This window comes from Hoplias malabaricus, chromosome 1, assembly GCF_029633855.1.
Source record: "Hoplias malabaricus isolate fHopMal1 chromosome 1, fHopMal1.hap1, whole genome shotgun sequence".
Lineage (NCBI taxonomy): Eukaryota > Metazoa > Chordata > Actinopteri > Characiformes > Erythrinidae > Hoplias > Hoplias malabaricus.
The window spans coordinates 20547804-20565903 of NC_089800.1; the positions used below are offsets into that span (position 1 = coordinate 20547804).

An 18100-nucleotide genomic window follows, 5' to 3' on the forward strand; every position below is an offset into this window, starting at 1 on the left:
CTGCCTTTGTATGGGGAGTCCTGGAGCAAAAATACCAAATCTTACATGGTGTTCCAATCAAATTCAAATTCAAATGTGCTTTTTTGGCAGGACAAGTATTGACACTTTTTTTTTAGCCAAAGCTATGTTCAATATCAGTGGAACACAAAAGAACATAACTTACATATTGTAACTGTAATTTAAACTGTAACTGTAACCATATTGTAATTGTACGTAGAATGGAAATCAATCACCAGAACATTTCGCATAAATACACTCTGAATAACAACCATCGGTAAGGGAAAGTAAAGCTGGCTGGGACATTGTTTTACAGGATTGCTGTTAGTGGGTTTAAGTCAGTAAAGGAGTGATATTGTCCAGATATTTTTAAACAGTTACTATTAAAAAATAATCTGAAATATATTTGTATTTATTGAATCAAACGTTTTAATACATATACTGAAATAATTATTTTAATTTCGGCTCCAGCAAAACACACAGAGTTACTGAAGCAGCTAATGAGCCCTGCATAAAAAACTGAAGTATGGAAGAAAAATAGAGAGCGGAAAGGCAGCAAGGTAAGAAAGTAACTCCATGTCAGTGCCTCTATGCATACAACATACCTATTAGGTACTGTACAGTACATGTCTAAATCAGAGTCAATTGCTCCAAGACTGCAAGGGAAGCCCAGCTTCCCCTAAAATGTCAAAAAATAAGTGATCAAATATATAATGTTGTGTGTACATGTCATTGAATAAATATGCACTACAACGCGCTCAACTTTTGTTCAGAATCAGCTTCTTATCACTGGTAAAGACGCGGCTTTCCTCTCAATCATTCCTGCAGTTTCATAGTGCTTTAAACAGTGTGGATGCTTCAATAGCGAAGCAGCGAAGTGCAGCGAAACGAGACGAGTCATTGGATAAATGCTGGGCTTTGTCCCGCCCATCGGACGCTCAGCGTCTCTGGGGGTCTATGGGGCAGTGGGCTGGCCTCGGCTGGCCCGGACGCTCAGCTTCTGCATGATGATTGGATGATCTGTCTGAGGCTGAATCACTTTTTGATTGACAGCGAAATGAGCGAATCAGCGATCCTTTGGTGTAGAGATCCGTGGGAGCATTAAATTTTCATTCTGTTCTGAGTTGAACCGGAGACATAATCCTCTTAGCGGCATTTTCTTTGTTAAAAACGACTAGCGACAAATCAAGCTTCTATTTCTGGTGTTTTTTTGTAGCTGCTTGTTATTGGAGACTGACTTCTATCAGTCTTTCTGACTTCTATCGCAGTTTCTGTCCAGCGGGTGCTGCTGAGCCCCTCCACCGTCACAAAACACTCACAGGCGGACACACTTCACATGGGCCAAGGCCGTTTAAGCAGCCTAGCTCTGCTGGCCATTGAGAGGACACTAGTCAAGTCCCTGGAAAAGACACCTTGTTGGTCACAGATCATTTTCTTGAAAAGGAACAGAGGGTAGAATTTACGTATAAATAAACCGACAAATTTTATGACGTAGGCCTAAATTGAGCTTCCCCTCCTTGAAAGACCAGCATCCGCCACTGGTCTAAATGTATCCACATCCCTAAGGTGTGCTAGGTAGGTTCTTGAGTTGAAGCCAGGTTGATATGGTCCCAGGAGATAATATAGCTGTGGTAGGCCATCTGTTTATGCAAGCTATTCCATGTGCTATTGTACAATAGCTCAAAAGGCTGTATAAATATATACACAATATATAGAATATGTAAAGCACAATTTTTTTTTATTTCAGCAGTGATGAAAAAACCGCAGGTCACACAGGCACACATGTAAATATACTCTAAATAGAAAGATACAAAAGCAAAGCCACAAATAGTGACTCAAAACATGTATATTAAAAAATATAAAATAAAACTGCTTCTGTAACACCCAGATTATAGAATTTCACATTATTCCCTACATTGTTTTACCCACATAAAACATAAAGACAGAACTTTATCAGTAAATTTTCTGCTCCTCAGTTCAGCCCCTCGCTCATGGTTTCTCCACCTGGTCCTGCTCCACATTGTTAATCACATTACATTTCATCAATCGTGTAGAAATTGCAGATCACATAAAGGTACTAATTTGAATGGTACCGAAATATTACAATTACTCATTATTTCCCTTTTTTAACATAAGGCATAAGACAATATCCTTATCCACCCTCTTTATCGGTATCTTCTCTGCCTCTCACTCAGGGTTTCTCCAGCTGGATGTCATCCTCTGCCTTATTCATCACATCCTGGTAAGGTCCTTGTACCAGAGAGCGCTGGATCTGATGATAGGTGGAGGTGTAATCATCCAGATTTAGTCCCTGAAAATATGAATAGGGGGGTTAACACTAGATATTTCAACACAAAAAAACATTTTAAAGGCTAAGCAGCAGCTATATGAAAGTGTCAAACAAATAAATACAGTGGAATTTGAGTTCCTAACTTGTGTTTATTGATAGTCAGAAAACATACTATTTATTACCAATTCAAGGAATGAGGTTTAAAAGACCGACACATTTACAAGAATAACGGTACCTCTAAATTTGAGTTTAGCTTATTGCTAGGCAATTGTCATGAATAATGTTGGTTATTTAGCTAGCTAGATACTGTCATAACAGTCAGTCATAACGGTTTTCCGTATGAGAATTTCTCTGGCGAGCTCGGGTTTTTCCGTCAATTTAATAAAATGGTCAGTTTTAAAGCAAATTAAGCTGCTATTTTCATTTTAATTCATACTTATATATGTCAGAAACTAAAATAATGTGAAGGTCCATTAAGTGGTGCTTAGCCTTTAATTTATGATCTAATATAAATTATCTTCTAGCATGCACTGTGTAGCACAATAATGCTGTGGACTAAATGGTGAGAATAACATCCCTACATAAAAAAGACCAATTATTAATGATATGTACAAGTAATAAGAGACTAACCAAACTGTACAAGACAAACCTCATAAATATTCTCTTCCTCCTTGCTCTTACTTCTCTCCAGCTCATGCAGCCCCTTTGACTGTGAAAGAAAAGATGTTTAAAGTGTCAAGTTTATGTAAGAGTAAACAAGTGGGATCATACCTCGTCACCAAGTGGGTTGACTGATGATCAGTACAATAGCATTGCTCCATTTCACATGAGTACATTTCACATTGATCAGCCATAACATTAAAACTCCTTGTTAAATCTCCTTGTTTCTACATTCACTACCAATTTTATCAGCTCCACTGACCACATCGGAGCACTTTGTAGTTTTACAATTACAAACTGTAGTCCATCTGTTGCTATGCATACTTTGTTTCCAGTTGTCACTGGATGTTGCCCACAAGACGCTGTTGACAGGATATTTTTTGGTTGGTGGACTATGCTTAGGTGGGTTGTACACTTGTACAAGCACTGCACAGTACATGCACTCACACACCACCAACATGTCAGTGCCACTGCAGCACTGAGAATGATCCACTGCCCAAATCATATCTGCTCTGTGCTGGTCCTGACTAGTGAAGAATAGAGTGAAAGGAAGCAAGAAATGTGTGCAGAGCAACAGATGGACTACAGTCTGTAATTATGGAACTACATAGTGTTGCTGTAGTGTTGTTGTGAGAATGGATCATGAGCGCAGAAACATGGAGGTGGTAGTTTTATTATCGGTGTATATTCCCCTTTCATCATTACATTTATTTGATTGAATTAGTTGATAAAATTAAGTCACTGTTTAAACATTGTATTAATGTATAGACAATTGGCAGTGACAGCTATGGCAAAATACATGTATTGGTGTCCCTTACAAGTCAGAAACAGTGTAAATTAGTTTTAGAAACCTTGCAGAGGAGCATGGCACCAGGAATGATCACAATGATCAGCAGGAGAACACCTTGAGCAGTGATGATGCTGTTCTTAGCTTGCTCACTGATGTTTAGTATCTTCTCGATGGGCTCTAGTAAATGACAAAGATCATTGTACATGAGAAGAAAATGAAGGTTGTAATTTGGATTGAGTCATATGATTGTTTTGGTGTGTCTTCATTTTTAGGGTTAGGGTGCAAACCTTAACCCAACACTAACTATAACCCCTGACTTGTTGGCATCTTGTATCTCCCTCCCACTTGTATGTTCCTCCCCAAAATATCTGGGATTATGCTGTCTGCAGACTTTCTCCAATCCTTCTTTAATGTGTGCACTTTGATGACATTAATGACGTTGCTGTAGGTGAGCAAAATGGGGCGAGAGTTCAAATGTTCTAGTGGTAAGGAGCCTAGGGCAGAATTGGGACTCTACACGCTGTGTGGTTTTCAGCCAAACTCCACTCAACATGACAGTGGTTTAAAAACCGGATTCCAAGAGTTGGGACACTAAACAAATTGTGAATAAAAACTAAATGCAATGATGTGGAGGTGCCAACATCTAATATTTTATTCAGAATAGAACACAAATCACAGATCAAAAGTTTAAACTGAGAGAATGTATCATTTTAAGGGGAAAATATGTTGTTTCAAAATTTCATGGCATCAACAAATCCCCAAAAAGTTGGGACAAGGCCATTTTTTACCACTGTGTGGCATCCCCCCTTCTTCTTACAACACTCAACAGACGTCTGGGGACAGATGAGACCAGTTTCTCAAGTTTAGAAATAGGAATGCTCTCCCATTCATGTCTAATACAGGCCTCTAACTGTTCAATCGTCTTGGGCCTTCTTTGTCGCACCTTCCTCTTGATGCGCCAAATGTTCTCTATAGGTGAAAGATCTGGACTGCAGGTTGTCAGTACCCGGATCCTTCTCCTACGTAGCCATGGTGTTGTGATTGCTGCAGAATGTGGTCTGGCATTATCTTGTTGAAAAATGCAGGGTCTTCCCTGAAAGAGATGACATCTAGATGGGAGCATATGTCGTTCTAGAACCTGAACATCGTTCTCTGCATTAATGGTGCCTTTCCAGACATGCAAGCTGCCCATGCCACAAGCACTCATGCAACCCCATACCATCAGTGATGCAGGCTTCTGAACGGAGCGTTGATAACAACTTGGGTTATCCATGTCCTCTCTGGTCCGGATGACATGGCGTCCCAGTGTTCCATAAAGAACTTCAAATCATGACTCATCTAACCACAGAACAGTCTTCCATTTTGCCACACTCCATTTTAAAAGACCCCTGGTCCAGTGCAAACGTCTGAGCTTGTGGAGCTTGCTTAGAAATGGCTTCCTCTTTGCACTGTAGAGTTTCAGCTGGCAACGGCGGATGACACGGTGGATTGTGTTCACTGACACTGCTTTCTGGAAGTTTTCCTGAGCCCATTCTGTTATTTCCTTGACAGTGGCATTCCTGTTTGAGATGCAGTGACGTTTAAGGGCCCGGAGATCATGGGCATCCAGTAGAGTTTTACGGCCTTGACCCTTGCGCACAGCAATTGTTCCAGATTCTCTGAATCTTTTGATGATGTAATGCACGGTTGATGATGATAACTTAAAAGTCTTTGCTATTTTACGCTGGGTAACACCATTCTGGTATTGCTGCACTATCTTTCAGCACAACAATGGAGGAATTGGTGATCCTCTTACCATCTTGGCTTCAGAGAGACACTGACACTCTGAGAAGCTTTTTTTATACCCAATCGTGTTGTGAATTGGCCTAATTAGTGTTAATTGGTCTTCCAGCTGTTCGTTATATGCTCAATTTCCTTTTTCCAGCCACTTATTGCTACTTGACCCAACTTTTTCGGGATTTGTTGACACTGTGAAATTTTGAATCAACATATCAACAAAGACGTTGGGTTGATGGTTAAGTAAAATACTCAGTGTCTATTTGAGTCCTCGTCGTAATGAAAAAAAAAATATATTTTTAACTCCGAAAAAAATATGTTGTGTTGACGGTTAAGTAAAATACTCAATGTCTATTTGAGTCCTTGTAGTAATGGGGGAAAAAAAAACGCTGAACTTAAATTATCCACTGGCAGGACACAAAAATGCTGTTCTCTCTCTGCGTACCGTCATTATTTTACTGGCGCCGTGCATTCAGCTGTCCAAAAGTTCAAGAAACCGCACACTGGCGAACCAAAATAAAACACATTTTAATTAAATACTCATTAATTATTTTCAAAAGCTGAGCCGCATCAGAGGGATCAAAGAGCCGCGGGTTGCGGACCACTGGTCTAGAAGGTGTGTAACGAGGGAACGAGAAGGGATATCAGACATTTTCCGATTGGAAAGAAATATGGACAGCCGAAGAGAAGCAAAAACGGACAAACCAGAATACACAGACAGGGCCAGGGTCCTGGGTTTGGGGGTTTGAGTCCTGCTCCTGGCGATTGTCTATTTGAGTTTGGTGTGTTCTCCCCATCTCCGGGTGCTCCGGTTTCCTCCCAGGCTCCAAAAACTCGCGTTGGTAGGTGGATTGGTGACTCAAGTGTGTGCGTAGGTTTGGGTGTGTGAATGTGTGTCACCCTGTGAAGGATTGGCGCCCCCTCCAGGATGAGTTCCTGCCTTGCGCACAGAGTTACTTGTATGTCATTTCAATACAGTGCTTTTAGTTTTGTAATTTGGTATTGAAGAGAGATTTACTGGCTTAACGTAAACGGTTAGAACGGTCAGAAACGGTCAGAAAATGACAAAAATATGTTCTTATAATTTATTAGTTATTATTTTCTAATGGAAAGGAACGTAGCCATAGAGGCATTTATTAGTTGTCTTGTTTATGTATTAAAGTTCAACTTAATAGATGCATGGATGCATTTGTGAACTTTTTACTGCTGGCCCCATGCTTTCAAATGTCCCCTTTTAAGAAAAAAACTGAAATATAGTCATGCTAATACATGGAGAAAAAAAATTTGAAAAATACTTTAAACTCACCATAGACCTGCAGGAAAGTGCCGTGTGTATAACTGTGAGCTGATCCATATGGCGTTTCACACTGGTACAGGCCTGTATCATTAAATGTGACATGTTTCACCTCAAGAGTACAGCATTGTAAGTTGTTCTCTTTTTTCATCTTACATGTCGAGTTAATAATTTCTGTTTCAGTATTGTTGTGGTCATGTATTTTGATCTTCTGCCATGTTGCTATCAGGTCAGTGTTGTTTGTCTTGAAGCAGCACTTGAAGGTGGCTGTGGCTGAGATGGCAATTCGCAAGGAGGGCTGGTCATCCGCCGCCTCTATATCACAGCAGATTACACTGATGGCTGCTTACAAAAAAACAAAACAAAACAAACGTTTAGACCAAAAACACATGAATGAACAATTCAGTGAAAATTCCAAGTACACTTTTAGCTTCTTTAGATTTGCAATGGAGCTACAAGGCTAATGCAGCTAACAAACAAAAACACTGTCACTGAGCATATATTAGATATATATTCAATCTTTTATTTGTAGGTATGTTCCCCCATTAATGTGATTGAGTCCTCTTCTTATGAATGTGAGTTTAGTAGTTAAACACTAAATAGTTTGTATGTTAATTAAAATATGAGTATTTTCAATGCCATAGGCCTTATTAGGAAATTGTTTTTTTCTGACACTGTGACATACAGCTATCAATTAAAACAAACCTTCACATTATACCTACATGACATACCATTTTAAGTCCACAGGCACTGATGGACTTATATAAGTATTGTAATGTTATATCATGATATTTTTTGGTACTGAATTGAATCAAATCCTCACAATAATGTTCCAATATTTAGGCTTTCCAGGCTGTAACAGCAGCAAACTGAGGATAAATTACCTTTTATTCTTGATTTTAGAGGAAGAACATTTAAGGAGCAGGTGTCTACATTTCTGGTCATATATGTAAGTACGCATACACGTTTTAATAATTGCTATAAACCAATACAAAAGCCTCCTTTACCAAACCACTCTGAAACAGGCATAATGAAATCTTTGATGATAAAGACACAGAAAAACTAATATTGTTAACGATAATCTGAGGCCGTCGAACATCTGCTTCAGCAGGAGATGCGCTCCATTGGAGCAAAACAGGAAATGGTATGTACTGACTCCGGCAAATGGCAGCAAGGCAAATTAAACACAAAACGGTTTGCCTATAATTTGTGGTAAAATCCTTTTCCTTTTTTTGTAAGACCATAAACATATTTAAAAAATATTAGTCTAGATATTTAACATTATTCAGTACTGTAGTCTCACGTTCTGGTAATATATTATAAAATAAATTTATAGCACATTACACCATTGCATTTATTGCAAATGTCCCAAACAGAAACTCATTCACATTCCTGAAATATATGAGCATACCTACCTGCCAAAAAACAGAACAGGAAAACCAATCTTGACCCCATCCTCAATGATACTACTCACACAGCTTCTATAGAGCACTCTTAATGCGTCTTAATGAAATATTCACCCACTGATAGAATGACATTTACTGTTCACTCCACCCATTAATGTTCCTCCCAGTCACCACCCACCACTTCTTCTCTTTAACAGACAGGGGATGAGAAATGCATTGATGCATTGTGACCAGTTTTAGCTGCATCAGGTTTGGAATGTTTGAATCATCTGGGTATTGTGACTTTTCTTTTGTAATTTAAGACCTTAATTGTACAAACCAAATCACTACTCTACAAAAATTCTGTCATTTTATTCTTTCTATTTTTCAACACCAAAGATGTTTGTCTTCACATTTGTGCCTTAGAGCAAGCTACGTCTGAAATCTACCCTCCTGATAGGCCGTTTAAATTGCAATTAAAGGGACAATAGATAAGATTTGGTCTTTTGCTCCTGGGCTCCCCCTGCAGTTACAGATTATAATTCACTTTATTGTCCTGAAATCGAGGGGTGTTTTCCTACCTTCTTCCAAAAGTTACACAGTGCAGTTTCTGCAGTGCTGAGCCCAGAGTAGCAATGACATAGACTCCATTCTCCCTGTTATGGGTCAGTGAAGCATCACAATGATTTTGAAGCTGTAATTTTAAGGTAAAAAGCCAAAGTAGAGTACCATTTAATCATGAAAATGGTAATAATGCCAATACGAAACAGTGAATCAAACAAGAGACCACGCAGCATTTAACTTTTCTCTAAAACATTAAGAACAATCTCCACACACAGACGTCCAACAAATAAATATTAAATCAAGCTTTTTGAGATAAACGACACACTCAGATCCCTCCCTCTCCTTCATTTTGATGTCGTGCCTGATAATGGAGCCTATTTCATCTGGAGTTTATTTACAAAAGTGCCGCGGATGGAAACGTGACTCATTTCAAATTTTTTCTCTGCCGATATTTCATTATTATGCAAAACATTTGTGAAAGTTTTGGATGGAAACCCACCTAATTTTACATACTACATTGTATATATATATTTATAATTATGATCACTGATATGCTCAGAAAAGTATGTTGGCAGATAATGTGTCATTCATTCATTCATTTTCTGTAACCGAGTCATTGTGTTCAGGGTTGTGGTAGGTCCAGAGCTTACAAGAAATCACTGGGTGCTTACCCAGTCACTCAGTCTCACTCACCTATGGACTCACTGGAATAACCAATCCATATCGTATGAGGATAATGATAAATATTGTCAAACAGTACATCCACACTCTGCATATAAAATATTATTATACATGTACAATGGCGAATGTATGTCGCCCTGTGAAGGACTGACACCCCCTCCCCTCCACACAGTGACTCTGGGTAGGCTCCAGACCCACCGCTGCCCTGAACTGGATAAGCGGTTACAGATAATGAATGAATGAATGAACGAATGAATGTACAATGATTTATGTATGACACAGAGTACCTTTAAAACCATTTATTAAAAAAAAAAAAAAAAGATAGGGGAAATTACAGTAATAATAAAAAAAAAAGTACCTCAGTTCCATTACAACATATTTTTACATAATAAAATCAAAGCCCAAATACACAGAATAGTTCTTAGTTTTGCATAATAATTTCTAAAGATTGACAGCAGTGGGGTGAGTAAAAATAACCCCTTAAAATGTACAAAATAAAAAAAAATGTACACAGCAATGTGTGAAAAATCATAAATGGAGATAAAGATGTGAAAGAAACTATGAAACTATGTTTACGGTGTGCTCAAAAAATTAATTAACAATATATATATTTTTATATTCTGTGAAGGTACTTTTTTAAAAGAATATTTAGTTCTGCTTAGAGGGAAGACAAAATTATATAATGTATATATAGTATGTGGAGGGCAGCACACCCTGTAGGTATGGAAGTGAAACCCAGATATATTTGCCTTTCATCCATTCATGACGAAAAAGAGGAAGAGCACCACTAGGTTCAGTAGACAACCCTTGAGACAACAAAAAATAGCACAAGCAACCTAACATTAAAAATAGATTTCTGTGTACTGTGTTTGTGCATGTGTATGCGTGTCTTTGCTAGATACATGTCACATATAAACTTTAGAAATGGTAAGTAATTGAGTAAGAGAGAAATAAACGATCACTTAATCCCTGTTTTTGTCAGAGACTTAATACATACGAAGGTGCATATTAGAGAGATTATATCAATATATTCCATTCTTACATTCTACAAGTCAGAAAGTCCTGTGTGTGTTCATGGGGCATGTTTCCTTTCTCTCTTGCTCAACTGGCAATGCATAATACACACTGTAACAAGTGTTTCCATGAAAAGCAAAGAAAACAAAACAAAATGAAATGTGCACCAGCCTCACAATCCGTTTTTGGAAGTACTTCACAATGACTGACTAGAAGAATATGAGATGGATGGAGGCATGCACTGTCCAAAAAAAAAAAGGATCAGAAACAGTTACATTTTAAAAGATTGTTCTATTTACGCTGTGATAACAAGCATTTTTGGTACTTACACAAAGATTTGAACACAAAACTGCAGGGGCTTTTACTTTAGAAATGCAATTACATAATCATATGGGAGCATTAAGAAACTAGTAACAGTACTGGGGGACATTATCAGCAGATTCCCACCAATATCATTTTCAACAACTGATCTAGACAGGGTCCACGTGCAAATGAATAGTAGTAGTTACACCTGTACCAGTTTAACACAAGGCCAAGGAGCCCATTCAGTTTGATGTAAAACTGCAAAACACCACCCAATTGTCAATGATCCAAATATATTGTTTGTTTGTTTGTTTGAATACTATTTATTGGATAATTTGTACGTGTTTATGTTTTTGTAATTGTGTAATTATGCTAAGTTTGCTTCTCTAACTGAACCATCGCTGGAATAATGGATCACTCATTGTGCATTTTGTCAGCTCCACTGACCATACCATAGTCCACCTGTTTCTCTACATATGTTCTTATCCCTATTTCACCCTGCTCTTCAATGGTCCCCCACACAGAGCAGGTATGATTCGGTTGGTGGATCATTCTCAGTGCTGCAGTGACTCTGATGTGGTGGTGTTAATGGAGTGTGTGTGATGCTGCTCAAGCTCTTAAAGCCCTTAGTGTAATGGCTCAGTGTGAGCTACTGTCTCAATCCAAGTCAGTGTCACTGCAGCGTTGAGAATGATCCCCCATCCACATCATACCTGCTCTGTGGGGGTCCTGACCACTGAAGATATGGGTGAAATGGGGATATAAAAGTATGTAGAGAAACAGACTACAGTCTGTAACTGTAGAACTACAAAGTACAGACTACAGTCTCCTGTGTGGTAAGTGGAGCTGATGAAATGGACAGTGAGTTTAGATACAAAGCAGGTGTTCCCAATCCAGTGATCGTTGTGTGTATATGTCTAAGACCTGTAGCTATCAACTCTACCATAATGTTTTATTTCATTTATGTATTATTTGTTTCATTAGCTCACAAACCGGCCTGATGTAAGATCACTCATTCTAATGGAAAAGGTGTGAGAAGGGTTTTTGTCTCGGCATGTGAATGATCTATTCTCTATTACAGCCAAGCGTACACTCACACATGCTCAATAACTTTATGGATGTAACCATTTGTTATGCAGATATACATCCACCTCTTTGGTCCTGCAATAACTGAGAGCTACCCTTTAAAAGTAAAACATCTGAAAACAATTAAAATTTAAAAGAAATCCTGATTATAAGGAAATGATTAACTAAAGAAATAACACTATATGAGAAAGGGCATAAAAAGTCACCTGAATAAAATAACTGTAAACGGCGTGTAACATAAAAAAAACAATTTCTTTGTTAGTTTTTACCAGCACTCCCTAGAATATTAGGAACTGGCCCCTTTCATGCACATGCACAATGTCAAGCACACTCGAAGAATAGTGACCATGTGGGGCATGTGCACTTTCTGCAAATAAAAACAGTCATAATTTGTAACTGCATAGTGCACAACATACATCTATTTCCATTCTTTACAACAAACTCAATCATATCTCAGACCTAGTAGAGGTCACTCCAATTTAATTTTTTTTTTTTTTTACCTACAAAATCCATTTTTCCTCTTTTCTTATAGAACTCACATTTACTTTCTAGTCCCTCTTTTAATGTGCACTCAAATGTCGTTCTCAGATAAACACAACTCCCAACACAAAGCCAAGGATCAGCAAATATACATATTAAAAGAGTACTCCAGCATTTTTCAATCAGATGTCTGCCCTTTGGTTTCTATAATAACAGTGCTTCAGATCATTGGATTTTCTTTTCTTTAAGCAAAGGGAAATATATTATAATTACTAACTGTATCAATTAACCGCATCTGGCAGACCTTGAAGAGACGGAGATTAGATGTAAAAAATGCACAAGTATTCCTTTAAAATACATTACATTCTCTATTAACACATTTCAAAAATGTTTGGGCCATAAAATCTGTGTGAAATCTACACAAACACATTCTTGTCTTATGTACAGTACAGCTATCCCTTTGGCACTATATTACTACTTCTGCAAATATAAATCATTTGACATGCTTACATTGGGGCAGTCCATAAGTGTGTGCATGTACAATAAAAACTGCTTAAAAAACCTGGTAGCTCTTCCATTTTGGAAGATTTTAGATATGGTCTCCAGTCCAGTCACCTCTTTTAACATACACATGCACATGCATTCACACACACACGCAAAAAGCCAGCCTTAAACGACAAGGGATGAGGCATACAGTCGATCTCCAGGAAAAGCGAGAGGAGATGAGTGCGGATATTAGAGGAAACTGGAAGGTCCGGGCAACGCCAATCGATCAAGGAATTCCTTAAAATCAACACTCACACTCCAGCACATACAGTGATCTGTGGAGACACAAGCATTCAACATATTTTCACATGGATTTGTTACGATGATACTCCTGTATTATATATTATATACAGTGCTGTCAAAATTATTTCATTCATTTTTTTTATTTGGCTACATCTTCCTCCAGTAATTCTGTCTTTTTTCAGAGCTTAGTGACTTAGTTATGTAAATACAGCATCCCTATTATTGAGTAAAATAGTACTTTCTCTCTCTCTTGCGCAACATAACCCATACAAAAACACAGAGCGCTGTTTTTTCTTGTCAAGAGACAGGCAGTAGCATCTGACAGTAGTAGTGTCTGACTCTAAAGCTCTCCATGAAACTTTTACTCAGCCAATTAAGAGGTTATAATTAAAAAATCTGGGTCAATGAGTGTATATGTGAACAGTGGCAGCCCTAGATATAGTGTGTCATCCTGAAGCTCTTACAAAAATCACCTTGTGACCAGCAGGTTGGGAGGTTTCTCAGTTGTAGCTGCCTCTTTGAATGGTGAACTTTGCAAGGAGTTCGTGCAGTTTGTGATAGTCTTCCTCCACAGTCTGTAAACCAAAAAAAAAATGATAACACTTGAAAGGTTAACCCTTATATATTATATTTTATATATATTCTATATATATATTCTATATATATTATATATTTTCCGCACTATAAGGCGCACCTAAAAAACTCAAATTATCTCAAAAGCCGACAGTGCGCCTTATAATCCGGTGCGCCTTATATATGGACCAATATTGAGCCACAACAGGTCTCGCAACTACGGTAAGCAGCCGCCTACTTCATTTTCTTCCGCGCGGTGCATGCTGGATATATATCGGTATATATATTTCATTTCCATTTGTTTTTTATGTAAAGCCCAAAATGGCTCCTATTAAGAGACACGCATATAACGCAGAGTTTAAACTCAAGGCGATCAGTCACGCAGAAGCACACGGGAATAGAGCAGCAGCAAGAGAATTTAACATTAACGAATCACTAACGAACGGGATTCGTGGATGAGGAATAACTTAGTAAAGTGAGCTTTACGTGTTTATTTTGTGTGTTGTGTGATTTTAACGTTTGAGCAACGTTGAGTTATTGATATATTGTTATCGCTTTGCACTATTTCGAGTGTTACTATATTGTGATTATTATTATTATTGAATCGAGGAAAAGTCCCCCCCCCCAACGATGTGGGGTATATTAACATTGCACTACATGTTTTACCTTAAACTACGCTGGGTTGTAATCTATTAATAAAGTTGAACTGACCTATCTGACTGTTTTGTTGACATTCCCTTTAGCGCAGCTCCATCTAATTGATGCATAACGTAACCCCCAGCCTCTACTGTAGCGTCTATTGTATGCGCCTTATAATCCGGTGCGCCTTATATATGGACAAAGTTTTAAAATAGGTCATTCAATGAAGGTTCGCCTTATAATCCGGTGCGCCTTATAGTGCGGAAAATACGGTACTATCTAATGCAAAGGCAACATTCAAAAGAGTCAGACTCAATTATTTTAATATTTGCTTAATCTTCCCATTGTTCAGTCCATTGTTCAGACATTCTCACCTGTAGTCTCTTCAGCTTCTCTTCCAGACCGTCCAGTCGTCTGCGAACTTCCTGCATACTCTCATGTGAAAGCACCAGGGGAGCAACAATTGTTGGTTCCTCTTCTGCCTTAACTCTTCCACCCTCGCCGTCCTCCTTGCCCTCTGTACTGTTCTCTTCTTCTAAGAAAATGGATAAGAAATCAGAACAAGCTCAGTACAAGAGATGACTTAGGCTGAATATTTTGACAGTACAACAATGACCAATTGCTTCTGTACCTTTCACACTACACATTGTTTTCCAATAATCGGGTGTCTTTAAGTGTTTTTGCTTTGCATACTACAAGACTGACTGGTGACATGGGGTCATGAATTACACAAATTAACACCAGGAGGAACCCCCAATTAATCTGACTGGTCTCAAAAAATACATTTGGTCAAAAAAACACGTCAGAAGTGACGCAACACCACTCAGAAGACTTTCAAAATACCCAGAAATCACAAATACAAGTGCTGATTAGCAGTGAAATCGCTTGTAAGGAAAAAGAAAAGTGTTAGTATGTAGATGAGAAATTGGAGAAGGACATATGAACAGCGGGGATGGTGTGGAGATTTGGATACACACTTTTTTCTTTGTAGTGAAGCTGCCTGCTCTTATTACTGAATCACCTGTGTGTATGCACTTGTACTCTGATCTTCAGAATCTACAGTTCATATTCCATAGTCTTTAATGTCAATCTCAGCTTTACCAGCACACATTGAATATGTGTTGTGGGGTATGTGCTGGGGATTATAATTTTTCTCCTCTGCTTTTTTTTGACAGCTGCTCTCTATTTTAACACGGACAGGGCCAGAATCATAGATAAAGGGTTCAGTCAGTATTTACAGTGAGTTTAAGTCTTATTTATTTATGATACATGTGTAAAAAACCTGCTGAAGGGTTTATATCTCCCAACTGGGCTGGGAATGCCTAGGAGACTCCCATAAGGGGCTGGAAGTAGCAGCTGGGGAAAGGAAAGCCTAGTCTTCTTTGCTTGTTCTTGATTTTGGACATTGCGGAAATGATGTTGACGACAGTGTTAATGAAGTTCCTGTAGTGTGAGACAGTCTCAGAACTACAAGACTATAATACTGTGATACCAGGATTATACTGCTAATACCTAACGACTGACTTGCTTCAGGTTCCATGTCTTGTTTTGCTAAACCTGCTCCATTCTCTGCTTCTGGCTGGGGCTCCTCAGACAGACTGATGCTCCCGACCAACAGCCTCTTCAAACATGTTACTGTGGAAGTAGTTAAGTTCAACAATTTAAATATGCAATTCATACATTGATTTTACCATTACTGGTTAGCTGCAGAACACTCAGGGATATAACATGGAAATAATACTGTAATGTCACTGATTTTTGAAGAGGAAAAAATACATCACTGACCCTCATCCAAAGCCCCAGTAGCTGACTTCTCTGGAGGGGCATTTGTGTGACCCAAAGGATCAAATCCATTGGTTGCAAGATAGTCAATTACTGAGGGTTGAGTGTGTCTACTCTTTTCATCTGTAAGGCTGTCCTTTTCTCGACCTGTTTTAAAAACACACAAAGACAGTATGAACTGGGCTAAATCCTTGGTCAAATATTACTTAAGTGAAAGTCTTTTATCGATTTCAGATCCTTGCATTTTGCAAAATCAGTTTTAATCGTGTATTAATGAATAATTACATGTATTTTATTCGAGGGGGAGTGAAAAGCACTGGAAAGAATAATATGACATTTTACTAAGTGTATTCTTGTGCACACTTTTAGCAGAGAACACACACAATCACTCCGGACCCACAATACTTGTGCTTCGTGACTAAAAATGAACACATTCTTACTGGCACTGCTCTTTAGAGGATCTGCTCCATTTTCAGTCGGACTGAGAGGAGGCTGCATTCTACAAACAAAGTGAGAGATGTGTTAATTTAACTGTAAATTAACAGTCATGTCTAGAAGTGATGTGAAAGTGTAACTATACAGTGCACTCTATATGTATTATTTCAAAATACCCAGATCAGAAGAACAAAAATACCACCATCTTTCACACACTTACGTGGGGCTATAATGCATCACACTGCCTCCTACTGGCATGCTGCCGGACCTTGTCCTGTCTAGAGTTGAACCTCCACTCTTCTTTAACTCATCCACAGCTGACTTTATCAAATCTGTCCATCTACAACACACAGAAAAACAATGAGTTCTGACTGGTGTAAAGTTGACATAAACATAAAGGGAATGAAACTGCTGGTGTCTAAACTTGGTTTCATTGTAGCATCTTTGCGTAGAAATCGTACACAGAGCTCATTCGCCCACTCACATTTTCCTCTCCCCCACAGACTGGGCCACAAGTTCATAGATCTGCGCTCCACTCTCCCAGGTGAAGATAACATAGAAAGCTTTGCGATCTGGTATAGAGGGAACACAGAATATTTTAGTTTGTCACTTTACACAGAACAATTGCAAAAAAACACAAACAGCCTCACCTGTGGCCACTTCACGGAGGAAAGCAGAATCCAGTTTGATGATTGGGCTCAGCATCTGTTTGCCTTCCTGAGCCGCGATGTTACTCTTACTCTGGCATTTCAACACCATTTTATCATCCTGCTTCTGCAGCAAAACCAGCAAGTCTCCCAACAGCACACCCTGCACATCTAAATACACGGGAAATAAAGGAAAAAGCATGATTAAAAGGTCCTTTCATGCCCAAAATTCTTACTTGTGGGGAAAATATAACAAATATCACATTATTGTTAATAACATTTTTTTAAAAAGATGAAACATTTTGGAACAACTACATCTCCAAAATATTTTAATACAACCATTTGTAGAAAAATATAAATTAAAAACCATACTCATTCCAGGTGATAACCAAATATACAAACAGGAATAACTTCATATATATATATATATATATGAAAATAACAGTTTTATGATGTGATATTTGTCCTGGTTTGCACAAGTAGCTGAAATGTGAGTGATTATCTAGGGATACAATTTCTTACATTGTTTCACAATGACTGGGGATATATAAATAAAGCAGATTAAATTAATCTTGATTGGTATTACTGACAATATATATCAGTAGGGTTGGATGACATTGTAAAATTCTATATCACGATATGTTTGTTAATTTCAGTCGATATGATATAATTCTGATATCAACATGAACAATATAAATTCCACAGAATAACTGCCAAGAATAAAACAAGAAACATGACATCACCATCAAACCTAAGCTTGTCAGTATTAATTTTAAAGTAAATATAAAAAATATTGAACTGACGACAGCAACCTGTAATGACTGTCTGTGACATGCTGTAAATAATGTATATTGAATTATTGAAAATGTGTTTAAAAACATCATCTCATTGTTATGGAATCATTTTATATTCCGT

At 38.1% G+C, this 18100-nt stretch overlaps 2 protein-coding genes across 6 annotated transcripts in view; both read right to left on the minus strand.

Annotated features, from left to right (window-relative positions):
* Positions 1-1765: 1765 nt before the first annotated feature.
* Positions 1766-8337, minus strand: cd79a (CD79a molecule, immunoglobulin-associated alpha). Of its 2 annotated transcripts, none has more exons than XM_066642429.1 (5): positions 8223-8337; positions 6820-7149; positions 3799-3914; positions 2937-2996; positions 1766-2308 (listed from the first exon to the last, which is right to left on the minus strand). In XM_066642429.1, the coding sequence occupies exons 1-5, from the start codon at positions 8260-8262 to the stop codon at positions 2189-2191; spliced, it is 666 nt and encodes a 221-aa protein (XP_066498526.1). In that variant the 5' UTR covers positions 8263-8337; the 3' UTR covers positions 1766-2188. The 2 variants fall into 2 exon arrangements, with proteins under 2 accessions (XP_066498526.1, XP_066498518.1); XM_066642421.1 differs by having other exon boundaries at positions 6820-7152; positions 8223-8331.
* Positions 8338-9729: 1392 nt separating this feature from the next.
* arhgef1 (Rho guanine nucleotide exchange factor (GEF) 1) overlaps positions 9730-18100 on the minus strand; it is a 50332-nt gene continuing 41961 nt past the window's right edge. For 3 of the 4 annotated variants that reach the window (XM_066673002.1, XM_066673160.1, XM_066673240.1), the window contains 9 exons: positions 17189-17356; positions 17023-17110; positions 16759-16878; positions 16544-16602; positions 16107-16250; positions 15834-15956; positions 14696-14856; positions 13583-13684; positions 9730-13141 (listed from right to left, as the gene is read on the minus strand). In XM_066673002.1, the coding sequence (XP_066529099.1) occupies positions 13610-13684; positions 14696-14856; positions 15834-15956; positions 16107-16250; positions 16544-16602; positions 16759-16878; positions 17023-17110; positions 17189-17356 (938 nt within the window). In that variant the 3' untranslated portion in view covers positions 9730-13141; positions 13583-13609. The remainder of the gene's footprint in view (positions 13142-13582; positions 13685-14695; positions 14857-15833; positions 15957-16106; positions 16251-16543; positions 16603-16758; positions 16879-17022; positions 17111-17188; positions 17357-18100) is intronic. The other variant, XM_066673080.1, reaches the window with a different exon arrangement.

Bases quoted from the DNA above. Each gene is read 5' to 3' on its own strand.
- cd79a (XM_066642421.1), bottom strand. From the start codon at position 8,262: ATGGGGTCAAGATTGGTTTTCCTGTTCTGTTTTTTGGCAG. The intron at 3,915-6,819 runs GTGAGTTTAAAG...GTCATTTACTAG, and splicing joins CACTTTCCTGCAGGTCTATG to AGCCCATCGAGAAGATACTA. The intron at 2,309-2,936 runs GTTTGTCTTGTA...TCATATTTTCAG, and splicing joins AGGAAGAGAATATTTATGAG to GGACTAAATCTGGATGATTA.